The sequence below is a fragment of the Numenius arquata genome, chromosome 8 (assembly GCF_964106895.1).
Source record: "Numenius arquata chromosome 8, bNumArq3.hap1.1, whole genome shotgun sequence".
NCBI classification, from domain to species: Eukaryota; Metazoa; Chordata; class Aves; order Charadriiformes; family Scolopacidae; genus Numenius; species Numenius arquata.
Genome location: NC_133583.1, coordinates 57,962,091 through 57,979,149, shown reverse-complemented (window position 1 = coordinate 57,979,149; position 17,059 = coordinate 57,962,091). Strand labels below are relative to the sequence as shown.

The 17,059-nt window shown below is 37.6% G+C and overlaps 1 protein-coding gene and 1 long non-coding RNA gene across 2 annotated transcripts in view; one reads left to right on the top strand and one right to left on the bottom strand.

The window, feature by feature from the left end:
* The window catches only part of LOC141467036 (uncharacterized), a 72,154-nt gene that overhangs the window by 54,106 nt on the left and 989 nt on the right, over nt 1-17,059 (bottom strand). The gene's annotated exons all lie outside the window — the stretch shown is intronic.
* LOC141467883 (CARD- and ANK-domain containing inflammasome adapter protein-like) lies at nt 13,819-16,083 on the top strand. Its single transcript, XM_074152588.1, has one exon. The coding sequence runs from the start codon at nt 13,819-13,821 to the stop codon at nt 16,081-16,083; it is 2,265 nt and encodes a 754-aa protein (XP_074008689.1).

Sequence of the window (17,059 nt, the reverse complement as noted above, 5' to 3'; positions counted from 1 at the left end):
TTCACATTGGTGCCAGCCTGAGCAGCCACCTTTTCCCTCCTCCTTTACCTCTTCTTTTCCACTCCTTCATTTGTGCTGTAGTACTTTTGGGAATATTGCAGGATGCTTATTTTAATCTGCATTGCTTCCCTTATTCAGTTAACCACACAGCTCTACAAACACCTGAAATAATGGGGGCAATGGGGGAGGTGGAACATAAATGCAGGTACAAACAGTAGGGAATGTGGCATCTTCTAAAAGAAATGCTCACCAGCAATCTTCAAATTACCAGAGATTGAGTCAGAACACTTAAATTCATTCTTCCCGATTTAAATTACACTACAAAAATGCCCAGGCAGATTTTGCACCAGTTTTACTAACTTAATTTGAGTTCACACTTTTGGTTAAACAAGCTCAACGTCCCATATGGACAAACCTATAAAACGTGGTTTGACTTTCACGGTGAACATTTTTTGTACACCCATTAACTTGAACAAGAACTGTGAGTCCTTAGTATACCTGCTTATGAAACTGTTTTTGTTAGATGGCTAACTTTATGCATATATATTTCAAATTATTTAAGAGGGCAGTGAGGTTATTATTCAAAATCTTATAAATGGAATTTCTTGCACATGTTCCTGATATTGGCTTCTATGTCTGTTTTGAATTTACTTACAAAACCCACCAGCACACCCAAAATTAGTTTCAAGCTGTTTCCTTGGCCCCCTCTGTTCACTGTGTTATCATTCTTATGTGCAGAAATTGCTCCTGTGTTTTTCATGGGACAGGAAATGCCAGACTGGCAATATAAGAAAGGCTTGGGTTTTAACTGAATGTTAACTGTTGTTGCTTCCATGCTTATGAGCCTGTGGGTTGAATGTGGCACTCCCAGTTAGTACCAGGAATATCTATTTGCTACTAGCAAAGTCAGTTACATCTGCAAGCAAACACGAATGGTAACAATGACAAAGTATGGTGGCAAAAGCAACAAATTAATGAGCTCCGGGAATGAAACATCGTATGAAGTTACTTCTTTTCTGTTAGAAACACCTCAATGCCCAAATCTGTTGCAAATTAGGAACACCGGCAGTTAAGAGCCAGACCAGTGCTGCCTGATTTTCTGTAGCCTTTCTAATGGTATTCTCTCCTGAAATTTAGTTCTAGGTGTTTTGACACATCCACAGTCCAATCAAAGGAAAAGCTAATGTCAACCCCTTTGGGAACACATTGCCCACCACAGTACAGAAGTGCAGGCCCATCAATCTGTGAAAGCTCATTAGTAACAATCTCACCTTTCCCTGCCTCTTTAGGAGAGCCTAAATTCCATGGTGGCAGTAATGTTCTGAGGGCATTAAGAAGAAATAAAACTCCTTGTCTTGTACAACTGTATAAAAACAGGAACAAGCAAGACCTAGCAATTAACATACAAAAATAAAACCAGATTCCTCAGTGTTTCTGGGGTTCAGCTGACACATCAGGCAATAGCACAATAAGTAATGAATCTGAGTTCAAATTCCACCTACAGCTTTACATGGGGAGCTACTTCGTAGTCCCACACCCGATTCTCTGTAACTCCTGGTTGTGTGAGGCACAAGGGAGATATACAGTGCAGAAGGGAAGTGCTGAACTTAATTCTCCTTTTTCCAGGCAGTCCAGGTCTTGGCTTAAAAAATAAAACCAAAAAGTCCCAAATCAAATAACTATATCTTGGTCTAAATCCTCCCCCTCGTTTAGATCTTCAGAATAATACTGAGTCCACAGAGATCTACACTCTGATTTAAATGACTCTATGACTCCATGAGTCTGTAAGTTAAAAAAGAGAAGTTTTCTAAGTACAGGTTGAAAACAAAAAGAAACTCTCCGTGTAGCCAGTAAAAATTATCACTGTTGCCGACACAACCAAAAATGATTATTTATAATGATGAAGCTCCAAAAATATATGAAAGGCTCTTGAAATTCATGAGAAGAGTCAGAACAAAAGTAGACCTCTCAAATACTGAGAAATTTTAAGGGCTTTCTACTTCTTTCATTGTCACCCATCAGTATTTGCATAATCTAAAGCCTGTCACCTATGAACAATGATATATTAAAATGTATTTTAATTCATTTATCAAACTGTATTATACTATATTTAAACATTGCTGTATTTTGATCTAAAACTGGAGTACTATGATTCACAGCATTACAAAAACCCTATGATTCTTTAAGTTCATTTCCCTGATATATGCTTGCCGTGCCTAACATCATAACCCTCACCGTAATCTTGAATTTAGCTATTATTTGATACTTTATGCTCTGGGATTCCTTCCTTAAGTCTGAAACCTTAATTTAAGACAGCTGTTCCAGAGTAACTCAACATGTGTGGGATCTTCCCACTAAATGAAAATGATAGTTTCTTTGTCTTTATTTAAAAGGAGCCATCCCACATCAGACATGGTATCTCTTTAAAAAAAATATCCTAGTTATCAAAGTTGGTTCATCCATGTAATATGAAAATGATCCTGTGCAACACAGCTGTATGTGTTGTTTTCATGCCTTGACCATATTATGGTTTAATTTACAAAGTTATACTGGCTTTTTTAGTTTTCCATTTTTACTGAGCTATACAGTTTTTTTGATGCTGTTAATTAACATGTGAATATTAATATATTTGCCTTTTCAGCATCATGGTACAAGTCTGTTCTTTAAGGCAGTAACATACTGCTGACCCTGAAGTTCATGTCCAGTAAATCCAGTAAAAGCATAGCAGTCCCACTGCCATTCAGAGACTACTACCCTAGTGCCTAAAGTACATGGGAATTGCTGTCTGTGGGAACCTGCTATTTTGCCTCACTTTTATCCGAGACAGTGTGTATCTCAAGAACAGAGAATGAATGTAAGCTGATAAATGTAACTTAAAATTTTACCTTTGCCTATTGCTTAGTAGTTTACTTGACAGTGATGGCCATCTTTCTAACGACAGCTGCAGAAGAGGACGGGTGATAGGTCTCTACTATCCCTTCCACAAGGTCACACATTGATGGCAGTGTCCTGTGCCAGCACATGGTGTTGTGCATCGGCTGAGCTGGAAACACATATCCCAGCTACTGTCCCATCTCTGGGAGCGGTAGGTGCAGAAGGGTGGGAAGGTAATGGGTTAACCAGCATAACCACACACGGCAAAGCCTGTTTGTCAAAGCTCTTACTGGGCTTCTGTGAACACCATTTTTTTTGCACCGAATATTTTAAAATACTTATACTGTACCTTATATTTTATACAATATATTTGTATGAGAATTAACCATATATATGCAACTATAAAGAAATTCTACATCCTGCTATTAGAAGCACTTGGTTCTCTTACATCCAATATAATATTCTAAAACAATATTTTTTCTTCAAATTAATTTTATTCTGAAGAGCATACACTGAAGACTGTTGGTGGTCATGGGGAAGGGTGTATACGTACACATATGTATATATAGAATGCTAGTGGTATATTATTAAAATAGAGAAAATTTTAGCATTGAAATATATAGTTTTTCAATACCATTTTGATCACAAGAAATGTGAAACGGGCTCTAGAAAAAAACACTGGACTATCAGATGCAATGGCATGTAAAGGGTTAAAAATCAACGCGTATTTAAGAGTAACAGAATGTTTTCCTGTAAACTCCTTCTACGGCATGATCTAGGGGAAGGTCCAACTTAAGTGCTGGATGTTCATACAGGATTTCCTATGACTAATGCTGTCAGCATTCAAAACTTTTAATTTAAAATGTGGGCGTTATACACAGATAGGAAATTTACCATTTAAAATTTCTTATTTGAAAATGAATGGAAATTACTCTGATTTTCAGATTCATTTGCTGTACATGGAATGATAGCATAAAATAAGGAAGTCACTAAGTGGCATATGCCAGGATTGCCTGCCAAGCTTTTACACAAGTCTTTTATATCTAGATAGGATTCACAGGAAGCTTGTACAGGAAGGCCTTTTCCTTCCTTATTTTTGAAAAGCTTTGTTGGATGGAAAGTATGCCACTGAGTAAAAGAGAGGAAGGGGGAACAAACTACCATCCTGGTGGTTTTGGTGCCGATCCATGCAAAACTGAAAGTCACATCTAGATAACATTAATGCAACCTGTTGTAAAATAAACTAACAAAAAGCAAGCCTATAGAGCGCAAAAGACATTTAAGTTTTTGATTTTAAAGATTCAAAAAGAACGTCATACAAGTACCAAAAAAAAACCAGTATGGAAAGTGCAAATTTGAGACGTAATTTGCTACTATTAAGCTAAATTTGCCAATATTTCTAGCAAGCACGCTATGGCCATCTATACTCTTCAGTAGGTTTGCTCTGAATTCTATTGCAAGCTCTGGCTGCTTCAGATACATTTTAAATAGTGATATTTTATTGAATTAAACATGAAGATGCTAATAAAGCCTGAGCTGTCACTACAATATCCCTTCTTTCATTTCTTAATGTCATGTTGATCCCATTTTCATGATGTTATATTAACTTTTAGCTGAAATTAAGCTTCCCCTATGTCTTGTGACACAAAGGAAAAAGGAAGTTGATTCTATAGCTCATCTCTTCACTTATTGTAGCTAATTCACTGCACAAGTACTTGTTAAAAATTGCTATTCTTTCCTTAATCTGGGTCTCCTAAAACCCTATATTACTATTCTGTGTACTATTATGCTATACATGTTGAGCCAAAGAGTATGCTTCACTGGAAACCACAACAGTAGAAAATATACCTACAGGTAGACTACAGTGGGTCCAGATGCCTCTTCAGCATCTTCCATGTTACCTGGCAGCAGTCCCAGAAGTCTCAGAGAATACAATTTAATCCTGAGAGTCTTGTAAACCCAGAACTGCTCTTTAGGCAAGGGCAAAAAAAACCCCACAAAACAAAACAAAACAAAAAACAAAAGCAAAACCAAAACACAAATCAAACAAAAAGCCCCAAACCTTAAAAACTCTCTCAAATAGGGAATGCTTCTACTGCATAGTAAAGGAGACAGAAGTTGTAAATGAGTGGGTTTGATGATAGAGGAATACTAGTGGACTCAAAAAGGCATCAGGTAGTAATATGCAGAGGATGAAAAGGAAAGTAGTACAGGGGACAATGGAAGACACCAAAAGCATTGGAAAGAATGACTGAACAGCATACAGCTCTTCTAAAGACTGTTGGTGAAGGTGTGCAATTCTCTCCAGCTGGACATCACAGTATGAAAGCTGTTATTAAAAAAAAAAAGGATGCTGGTATAACAAGTCAAGCTTGTGCTTTGTTCACAGAGTAGCTACAGCACAGGTAACAACCATATGTATTCATCTGCTGTGAGAAAAGGCATTCCTAGGGGAAAGAAAATCCATGCTGATGTGTTTTCATTGCTCCTGTGACCAAAGCTAGTTTAAAAAAAAAAAAAAAAGCAGCCTCTTTATGCAGCAAACATTTCTCTCCTCACAGTGCAGACTAAAAAAGTAAGGAATAAAGAGTTAGTTCCAAGAATGGGAATAGAGAAGTCTGAAATGAAAGCTCCGGTTCAGATGAGACTGCACATGATTTGCAAAGCGATGGAAACTGAGGGGGCAGCTAGGTCATGCCTTTCCCCTGCTGCATGAATCACTCTTTGAATGGAAATTTGAGTAGGAAGACATAATGGCTTGGGAACAAAGAGAGCTGCTGGAATATCACAGGTGCAGCTGAACAGAGAAGGATGTTTTGGGATATGCCAAGGAAAGCAAACACCATGAATCTGGAGGAGTTGTCAGGACTTTGTGATTTACGGAGCTATCCAAATCAACAAGGGTACTTCTCACGGAGTCAAACAGACAGGAAAATAGCTGAGGTCCCGATTCAGTGCTCCAATTAACCAATTCCTTAATGCTAAAGTATAATTCAGAAAAAGACAGGAGGTGCTAACGTCCTACTCAGTTTCTGGGAGTCAAACTTACACTCCACCGAGGCACCTCTCTATAGATAGATGTGTAATTATATACTTTTCTGAATTGGAACTAACGTGAGGTACAGGAATCCAGATCTGACAAACAAGAGGACACACACATTCTGGGGGAACCAAAAGAGCTAGTCAAAGCCAGAGGATGCAAACAGAAGACAGGGGAAGTTGTCAGAACTAGAAAGAGGAGATAACATGAAAGAATCGACTCTATGCGCCTCAGAAGACCTTCCAGCAGTGAGAAATACTGTGAAACCGAACAAAAGATACTCACCAAATTAAAGAATTGTGAACAGATTAAAACACGAATAATAAAGAAATAATTACATGTCTATGATTTTCTAGCATTGCTACCTTCTACAAGATACAAAAGATGTATCTTCAAAATACATCTATACCTTCTACAAGATACAAAAATGTATCTTCATTTTGATGTACAACAAATATAAACTGAATGCAACTGAAAATACAAGATGATTTTAACTAATTGATCAGGATGGAGTACAACTGAACCAAACCAAACCCAACATGCTAAATGTTTCCATATCTTTTTCCAGAACAGGGAACAAAGAAATAACATTTAAAAAAAAAAAAAAATTGGTTACAAGCAAGCCTCTTGAGCAATTTGAATTGTCTAAAGACTAGGAAAATGCTTTAGATAGAGAGATTTAGATAGAAAAATGAAATTGAACTGGTGATAGATATCCGAATAGTAAGACAAACAGAATTTAAGTGGAAGTTATATTTTAGCCATTTAATATGAAATAAATGAAATCAACTTACTACTTCTCTAAATATAGAATTCTAGACAAAGAAAAAGTGATGAAGAGAAGCTAAAGCAGCATGCCAAGCAGTCTTTCTTAATCCTGAGCTGCCTTGCTTTTCCGTACCGCAGTGAACAATGGTATTGAAAAACCGAGAAGCAAAGAATTAATGTAGGAATTACAGTCACTCAAAGGTAACAAATAAGCTTGCACAGATATTTTTTTACATGGTGCTAATTACTATCAGTCTTCTGTAGAATTATGGGAATAAAAAAGCCCTAAAGGACTCATGATGTAACAGCCACCTTCCCAAGCTCTGAGAGCAGGGAACACAGGAACCGTTTTCAAGGTAAACAGAGAGACAAACAAGAAACAAAGCTAGAATATTAAGGAAAAAAAAAATAAGTAAGGCTTATGGAGGCCTGAAATGACAGCTGTGGAGAAGGCAACAGATGCAAGGAATCTTCTCTGATGTATTACAAGAAGTCTACCAGGAAGACCAATTAGACTCACCCAGGCCCAACTACTTCAACGGCCCTCTAACAGGTTTAAAGAGGGAATTAACTGAGCCCCTATTCACTACTATCTGCTCTCCCACTTGCAAGACCACAGTACCTTTTTGCTGCTGGTGATGTTACTGGAAACTAAAGCTTACCATCGCTAACTCAGAAGACATACTGCATATAATTACAGAGTAATTATAACATATTTTTTCTTACCAGAATAAAAAAAAATTGATACTGTTTTCCACATTGAGTTGAAATAAGTTTTAAGATTTCTTCAAGTTCAGAAAAAAAAAAGAGCTATGGAACTGAAATAAATTGATTTGAAAATTATTTTGACATAATAAATAAAATTTATATACATGTTACTGTAAATGGATTCCTCAGAGAGGGCAAAATTTCAAAGTGCATGTGTGGAGACTTCATTAGCAAGACATTGTTTACGTAAATGTCTGTACTATGTCTGATGCTTGACATCTAACTGTAATAACTTAATAAATAATAGCAATTAAAACTGGTTTATGATGTGGCAAAACATTATTTCCTTTCAAAGTCACTGTAGTCTCTAGTCACGTCTACAGCATTTTATAATCAGTAAGAACAAAATTCAGACTAGTTTTTCACAAATTACTCTACATCTACAAAGCAAATTTGCCAAGAGGCTTCTGTGGGAGATCCAGTGGCACCACCACATTCACCTTCTGGGAGTAATGCTGCCAGTGAGGTTACCCTGCTGAATGCAGGGGGTGTAAGGAGGATCTTGGTCTTCAATAGTTAAAAAACTTCTATATAGTATTTCCTTCTGCAAGATTTCACTGACACAGTGTATGTTCCTGACTCAAAACCACAAGGGCTTGTTTGGTTTAAAATGAAAAAAAAAAAATCTGCTCATTTTGGAGAAAAACCCTGGCCCTCTCTCCATTTGGTTTTGCTGAACCTTGAAGCTGCCTCAGCATTTAGTAACTTAATACTTTTACATCATTTACATTTTATGCTAACGATATGAGGGCTAGCATTTTGCCATAACCGCTTTCTATTAGCGTTGGTCTGAAAGGACACATATAAACCTCTTAAATTAAGATAATAATCATGACACTGATACAACTTTCAGCCAATGAACTGGAAAATGGTATCTCCTCATTAGTAAAATCAGTATTAGTGTGCAGGTTTAGTCAATAGATTAACATGCAAATTAGTTCTTAAATTTAAATTAAGCTTGTGACAGTAAAGACTTCTGCAGAATAAATATTTATAGAAACGAATAACTAATAATAGTTATTACTTAGACACAAAAATTGTAATATTTCTCTTTCTTTACTCCGTATTATGAAAATTGCAGTAACTAAATATATATTTCATCATATCACCACTAACATTTTTTCTGTTTGTTTCAAACCAACTTTTATTTTGTTATGTTCCGGAACAAGAACATTGCTTTCCTTAGCTCTGTGAAACTAAATTAGAAAGATTTTATCCCTTCTACCTCCACTATGTAGCTTCTCAGAAAACTATCTGGCAAGTAAGTCCATGAAGAACTTTGGAAAAAATACTTAAATCTAATTATTCAAAAACCTCAGTTGCAAAAAAAAAAAAAAAAAAAGGTTCCTAAGTAGCTTGGTCACTCTTCTTAAACTTCACTAATATGTGTGTAGAACAATCCTAATCTTCACTTTGGCTGAGTTATATACATTAAGCCTCATTCCTACAATTCCATTCAGACAGACAGCCTGCTCTATCAGCATTTACAGACATCAGGGGCACTCTGCAGATGTGTATTATCCACTTATAATTACCCCAAGTTGGGAACCTCATAAAAGTGCACTCTAATCTTCAGAAAAAAGAACATTTTGCATTGCACGGATGCAGTGCTTAACAGGATCTTAATTTTTTTATACTCGAGTAAATAGTACTATAGTGTTGGGATAACATTGTGACTAGTATTGGAAATAGAATAAAATACCTGAATTATTGTGTCAGCTGTTGTATTACTTAGTATTTTGAAAGCATCCATGAAGAGGGGACAAAGCTAGGAGCTGTGCCTCCTGCAAGGTACCTCTTTCAAGCATGGGGCCTGGCACAGGACTCTGCAGGGTGAGTTGCAGAGAGGGTAAGACGGGAGCCCCCTGTGCTCGTCTCAGATGCAAAAGGTGAGACTGCACAGATCAGCTTTCCCCTCCCTCCAGCAGCCCCCGCTCAGGCCCCTGATGGTACAGGTTCTGTGTGTGCCAGCGCCACTCAGAGGACGGCACTACTCTAGGGATCACCTCATATTTAAACACCAGCCAGGGTAGAGATTTCTCAGCACCAGGAAGGCCCCAAGCCTACTCTCTACAGAACTATGACTAACACAAAGATCACTCAGTGCCAAAGCTCCCCTTTTGACTTCCCTAATTTACTACAGTTAATCTTTAGGCAGAACTAAGCACTACATTTTGTCTCTCTTGCAGACATTCTGACTAGTCAGATTCTCTTCCAGTCTTATAATAAGTCAAGTACACTCTAATCATCTTCATGAACACTTCTAACACTGCTGTGTCTCAATCAAGCTATATCCAAATATAGTTCAACCTCAGCCAGCGAGGCCACACTTAGATTTCTGGTTATCCAAAGCAAAGCTTTATTCCTGAGCCATGTTTATTAATGAGAATGCCTTGATTACCCAGATATATTTCTCCATCCCTCATGATGTTTAGATAATGATGTTGGCTTTATTATCTCTTACAGACTAGTTATTCTACAGCGAGATATGTTCCCAATAAACAGTTGGCATTACTGCAAACAATTGTCTTAAATGAAAATTAAAGTACACATTAGAAAACATAAAAATATCACGGTGAGTGAAAACGTGTTACTAATGTTTGGCTTTCTATCAATTTTATCAAGAAAATGCCCTAGAGAACACAAGCAGTTACTGGAAGTCATTCAGTTGCATTACATGCCGTTTCAGCAGAAGACAGTAAGCCCAGCTGCAGGCTGCGGGCTGACTGGAAAAGCCTCGGTGGAGAAATGGTGACCTCTGCAGGTTCCTCACTCCCACGGCCACAGCACCTCACGTGTTCCTTTGACAACGTGCAAGGTGCAGTTTGGGTTGCTTTCATCTTTGAGAAATTAAAATAGAGAAAATTAAATGTATATTTGATGATGACATAGCAACATAAAATAAGCTAGAAAACATAGGCACGTGTTAATTTCAGAAATAAATGTTCACCTTTGAAAAGTCAGAAAACAATACTTCAAAGGACAAAAACTTCAAAGCGCTCTCTAACTTCAAAGCACTGCACCAACATTAATAAACACTTAGGACATGTCTGTGAGGTAGAAAAAAATTTCCTTTTTTAATGCTTGTGTAAACAGGGCTAAGCGATTAAGTGATTTGCCCAAGGACACAAGTTAGTAGCAAAACTGAGATTGCATGTCAGAAATAACTGGCTCAAGACTCCCAGCTACAGCTGGGTTAAACCAGTTCCCTATACAGACATGTATTCCGCAGAGGCCAAAATAGAAATCTTTCCTATCAATAGCATCACCTGCCCTTTTAAAGGCCTGCTCTAAACTCACCCATGTTGTTTTCAGCTGATATCCCCCCACAAAGTCAGTGCCGAGTGTACATAGGTCTATCTGAATTAAGGTAATCTTAGATATACACAGAGTCTTACTTCCACATTTAACAATGACACTAGAGCTTTGATGGTCTACGTGAAGATTTTCAGTATCTCTATGTCATGAGAATCTACTCACTACAGGCTTCTTGACAACACACAATTAAAATACAATTAGCACACCTAATTAGCACACGGCGTGAAGTTTCTCTGATGACACTATTGAAGCTGAACCTGTACTAGTACCAATCGGAATTCTTTACTAAGTCCTTCTAGAGAAAAACATAAAATTTCCTCAATGCATATAAGCTGATCTGCTGTATGCCCATACCGCTGAACACAGAGATCCTTAGGGTTATCTGACGAAGACAGAAGCAAACCCCATCATTTTCCTTTAGACATAACCTAATAAGGAACAGTCCTTGGATATGTGGAGCTAAAGAAACCAGCAGAAATTAAGTGGACCTTAGAAGTACTTAGCAAGAAAAAAAAAATCACTTTATGTCCCTTAGACAACAAATAAATGTAAAAGATAACAAAGAAAGCCAAGGATTTGCCTCTTCCTCTCTCCAACTTCTTTCCTTTCTTAGATCTTGAGTAATATTAAGTTTTGCCATCCTTATTTTAAATGAAGAACTTCCTGGTGATCCTACGCATATGTGGCCTCTTGCACTTAATTAAAGAAGAAGAGGCGTGGAACCTTAACATATTTCCCTTCTCTAAAACATTTATACATTGAATAACTAGAGTTAATAAGTTAAAAGATACAAACAAAAAGCATGTTTCAAATAGCCAATTATGAATCTCTTTTCTTCTCAACTGTTCGGGTTTTTATTCTTTTTTTGAAGTCATTGTTGGAACAAAGGCTTAATTCTAAAAGTAGTTTAAAATACTAATTAAAAAATAAAGGCTTTTAAAACATAATTTCTAAAAATGAATCCATAAAACAAGCTTCCAAAATTTTCTTGTCAAATGTGATTCTTGTTTTAAGAGAGACTTTCCTCATGTTACATACATATAATGAAGAACTTTTTTTAAAAAAATATCCATAATTATATTTTGAAGACAATGATTTGCATCTAGTAACAAGTAATTTGCTGCATAGTATTTTCCCAAAACAAAGTCCCACAGTGGCTCTGAAAGAGATGCTGCCTGCATATGTTGTTCAAATGTTCCTCCTCAAGGCCAGTTAGGAGTACTGCACCCTTTCATTTGTCCTGTTTATGAGCAAAATTTCAGTATTCAGCACATTAGCAAATTACTGCCCCACTACTAAGACTCTTAAAGAATATAACAATTTCTAGTTTAAAATTTTAAATTTTTCAGTTCCAAAAAAATCTTGTGCTATGTTAAGGATACTGTTCAGCGCTCACAAAATATTTTCCATTGCTAGAACACAAAACTTTCCTGGGAGGTTAATCGAGTATTGCTGTCTCTATTTTGCATGGAAACAATAATAAGGATGACACAAAGGTCTCATTTCACCAAACTTTAAATAAGGACCATCGATTTACTCAAGACACAGATAGATCTTCAGTACTTTGTTAAATCAAATCTGAAGACTAAATCATTTGCAGATCACAGACCGAGTCTTCAGCAGATTTGGGAACACAATTCAGACCTCCTGACTCCTACAACAAACCATAGTTTTCCGTGCTATGTGTTAGCAATCATTAACTAAATGACAAAGGTTTTGCTGTTCTTGGTGTAGTGCCCTTCTTTGCATTTCAGAGGAAATACTGGGCTCTTAAATTGGCTGTCAAATTTGCTGACTTGGTAACTGGCTGGCTCTCAAAATATATATTAAAAGTCTTGCCTTTCCCAGCTGTTTCTTCAATAAATCTTGTTTTTTAATAGAACAGGCTTTGAGATCTTGCTTATAAAACTAAAGTCAACAGAAAAAAATTTAAAATCTTATCAGTCACATTGTACGTACTATTAAAGAAAATACATGGAAAGGCAGCCGGGCCCAAAAGAAAGGGCACTGAACTAAGAAACAGATGGCAAAATTTCCCATTTGCTTAAATAAGGTCAAGCTTTCAGCTTTTCAGGTCATTTTACTTCGAGCTCCTACAGAACTCTGTAATCTCAATTTCTCTCTCAATTGGTTTCAAAATGCGTAGATGATTATTATTTTATTTCCTTCTCTCCACAAGGAATTTTAACACCAATAAGTTAAATTAATTATGGCTAGATTCAAAGGTCCTGCATCCATATTGAAGACTATACATATTCACAGATCTGAAGCTCTATTTAATCATGCTTTAAATGTTGCAAACTGAATCACACGCCTTGATCCACCTCACGTAAAAGAATTAAGTTCCAGACAGACTCCAGGTTACAGCAGAAATTACAAGCTAAATAGCCTTTAAGTTAAATATACCTCATAGACTGAAGTTGTAACTCATATTAGAAAGGCTGGATCACTTTTTATAACTAGCTGCTTACACAGTTTATTTTTATCTAGGTCTTTATGTTTTTATTTCATTACATTATAGGGCTTTCACCTATGTAGCTGGCAATGTGTACTCTTTCATTTAAGATCATACAGGGTATGTAATCACGGCAACAGTAACTATGCTGTGGATTTTCTTTTGTCACGTTTAATAGCCTGGTCATTTAGGCACCTACAAAAAACAGCTTGGCCAGAGGAACAGGGGAACTCGATAAACAAATATCTTCTATTCAAATATTAGCTTCACAAAAGCATTTTTTTCTCCCTAGAGAATCTGGAAGAAGTCTTCCAAGTGGAATATCTTTATATATCACAGATTTTTGTTTTGTTATTAAACTTCACCTGTTGCTAAGGAAGAACAGAGGAGATCAAAGGACTTCTAACAAATAGAAAACCAAAGGTGAGGGAGTTTTGATTTCTTTCTCATTCTTTAAAGATTTATCACTGAACTACAACGGTTGCTGGTTCATAGTGCTATGAAAAGAATGTGTGAATGATGTGATCCTGCTTCGCTATTTCATATTTAACCTCAAACATCAAACAATAGCTCGATTCACTTTTGGATGATCAACATGATCATGCATTCAACTAGCCTGTTTACAAATCCATACGCAATCGAAGTCCTAAGGACTAAAAAACAAGAGCTAGTAGAAGGCATAAACAACCCAGATCATCTTCTGAACTGGCTGATAGACAATGGTATTTTTACCCCAGAAAAAAAGATGGTCATGAGTTTCTACAGGACAAGAACAGAAAAGAACTCTCGAGTTTTAGACATACTAATTTCGCAAGGTGAACGAGCCTGCAGGCTCTTTTTTTACCCATGTCTAAAGCAAGTGGAGCCAAAACTTTACAGCAAGATGAGAAAATATGTCAGTGAAGTAAATGAAAGCATTGGAGATGCTAGAAGACAACTGGTAGGATATTTACTCGAAAAAGACAAGGTTTGGTTTGAAAATAGCAGTGAAAAGCACCAGGAAAAAGACAGTCCTAGAAGAAAAAAGCATGGACGGGCTATTAAGAAGAAAGAAAAAGAAACTCAACTTTCAAGAGCAGCAAAACCTAGAAAAGATCATTCTGATATCAGCATTTTTGATGCAGTCGCTAAAGGCTATCTTTCTGAGTTAGAGAAAACATTGAAAGATAATGATATTAATGCACTAAACTCTTCAAGTGAAACACTTCTGCATGTTGCAGCCGCTAATGGACACCTAGCGATTATAGAATATTTGATCAGCAAAGGTGCAAAGATAGATGTGAAGGACAAGAAAGGAAGAACACCACTGCACAGGGCTGCTGAGAATGGCCATGGTGATGCAGTGAAAGTGCTTCTCCGATGTGGTGCTTATATGTACAGTTTGGATACAGAAGGCAAAACACCACTTCATCTGGCCACACAGAATAACCACAATCATATATTGAAGATGGTCCTGAAAGAAGAGGAAAGAAGCTACAGGAACCAACACAACTTCTTGCACATGGCAGCTCTTAAAGATGAGAGCAGTCTGGCAAAAATGCTTTTAAAGGCTGGCGCCTCCGTTGATGGAAAGAATGAGAGAGGGCAGACTGCTCTCAGTTATGCTGTTTCCCTGGGTTCTGAAAATACTGCAAAAGTACTGCTAGAAGCTGGAGCCAGTGTTGATTCCAACATGGTCGAAAGAGCCTTCAACAGCAACCACCCATCCGTCTGCAAAACACTGCTAGAATATTCTAAAGATTTGTCATCTGACATAATGGAGTTGGCTCTTTTTAGAGCTGTACAGGAAAATCTGCATGGCATTGTAGCAGCTTTAATTGACAGAGGTGCAGATATAAACACCTGCAATGAAATGCAGTACACTCCTTTACTCCTGGCGTGTGAAACAGGCAAAGCTGAATCAGCAGAAGTTCTACTTGAAAAGGGAGCGAACTTCAGAATAAAGACTCCGGCTTCAGACACAGCTTTGCACTTGGCGGTTCAAGCTGGGGCTGCTTCCATCGCAAATCTGCTCCTGCGCAAAGGGATGGAAGTTAACCTCGTGAATCAAGGCGATGAAACCCCGCTCCATGTTGCTGCCCTTCATAATAAAAGAGCATTAGTTGGTCTTTTAGTTAATGCTGGAGCCAAAATTAATGCTGTCACTAAAGAGTTTGTTACGCCCCTGCATATTGCAAGCCAAAGAGGTAACGCCGATGTGGCCCAAGAGCTGTTGCGCCACAAAGCCGATGTTAATGTTAAGGACAAGCAGTCAAAATCCCCTTTACATTTTGCTGCTGAAAGGGGAGACAAAACAATGGTGGAGATGCTTCTGAAGGCCAATGCTGACCCTAACGCACAAGACAAGGAGAAAAAGACTCCCCTGCACATTGCAGCTGTGAGAGGAGACCTCGGTATCATGAAAATTCTGTTAGCTAAAAAAGGAAGATTTGGAGCTAAGGACATGGATGGATGCACTCCGATGCACTATGCAGCCATCAAGGGAAACACAGAGATCGTAAAAATCCTTCTGACATCAGGGAATAATAAAAATATTGATGATAGAAACATTTGGAGAAAGACCGCCCTGCACATTGCAGCAGAACATGGACACAGCGACTTGATAAATCTGTTACTGAGCTACGGGGCTGCCATTAATGCCTTAGACAGCAGCAAGGATACTCCACTGCATTGTGCCTGCAAGGCTGGTCATTTTAATGCTGCATATTCCCTCGTAACCTGGTCACAAGGAGAAAAAGCCAATCTGCTAGCTGCTAATAGTCTCAAAAAGACCCCACTGCAAGTAGCAGAATTTAATAAAACAGAAAATCAGGCTCAAATTGTAACACTTTTGAAAAAGAAAATGTTAATAACAAAATGAAAATGTAAAGAAAAAACTTGTAAATTTAAATGCAGAATTCACTATTAATGTAATTTAGATAGCGCTGTTGCCCAGAATGATTGAGAATTATGTTAGGGCAGGAAGAATTAAGTCAGCAATCAAAGGTAGCCATGGAAAAAAAGGATCATAAAGACACTATTAAACTTCTAAGCATTGATTAGTCTTTTGCTTCTCTCACGAATCTCATACTTGGAAGCTATTTAAAAATTCCCAATCTTAAACACATTGTGTATGACCTCCTGTAGTATAAATTAAGACTTAAAAAAAAAAAGATAGAAAATAACCTTTCATTTATCTGTGAATATTAATCTGTATGGATAGCTTAGCTAAGCACTGCTTGGTAAAATCACATTTTTAAAAAGCCATCTATTATGAATAAGGAGACACCCGTATCCTCGAGGATATAGAGCATAGAGATGTTGGAGCAGATAATGCTAGTTTTGTTTAGCTTAGGTGGACCTAACTGCCGAGCGCTGCCAAAAGAGATTGATCTGCCCTCCCTTTCAGTCGGGTCATGCCTGCCTGCTCCAGGTTGTACATGGGAGCTGATCCAACTCATTCCACAGCTATAACTGAACACAGGGAGCAGCAAGGAAGCAAACAGCTGAACTGCACTGGCTCTCCTGAGGGTAATGTAATATTAGCTTGGTCTGTGCGGATTACAGTATTGCTCTCTGAGCTAACTGGAGATCAGAAGGTATCTCACTGCAAATTTACTAACGTGGGGTTGCTCTACTTTAGACATACTAGACTCATTCCCCACGCTAATAAATTCTATCCAGAGGCTTGGTATAAACCACCCAGAGTAGTGTGTGCCCAAAACTTTGCTAACACAACGATGCCATTTTCAGGACGCTATTATGTGCTACACTGACATTCAATATTGGACTGGACCCTCTTTAGAAATTTCTATCTTATACCCTATGACATGGCATTGACAGATCCTGAGACTATA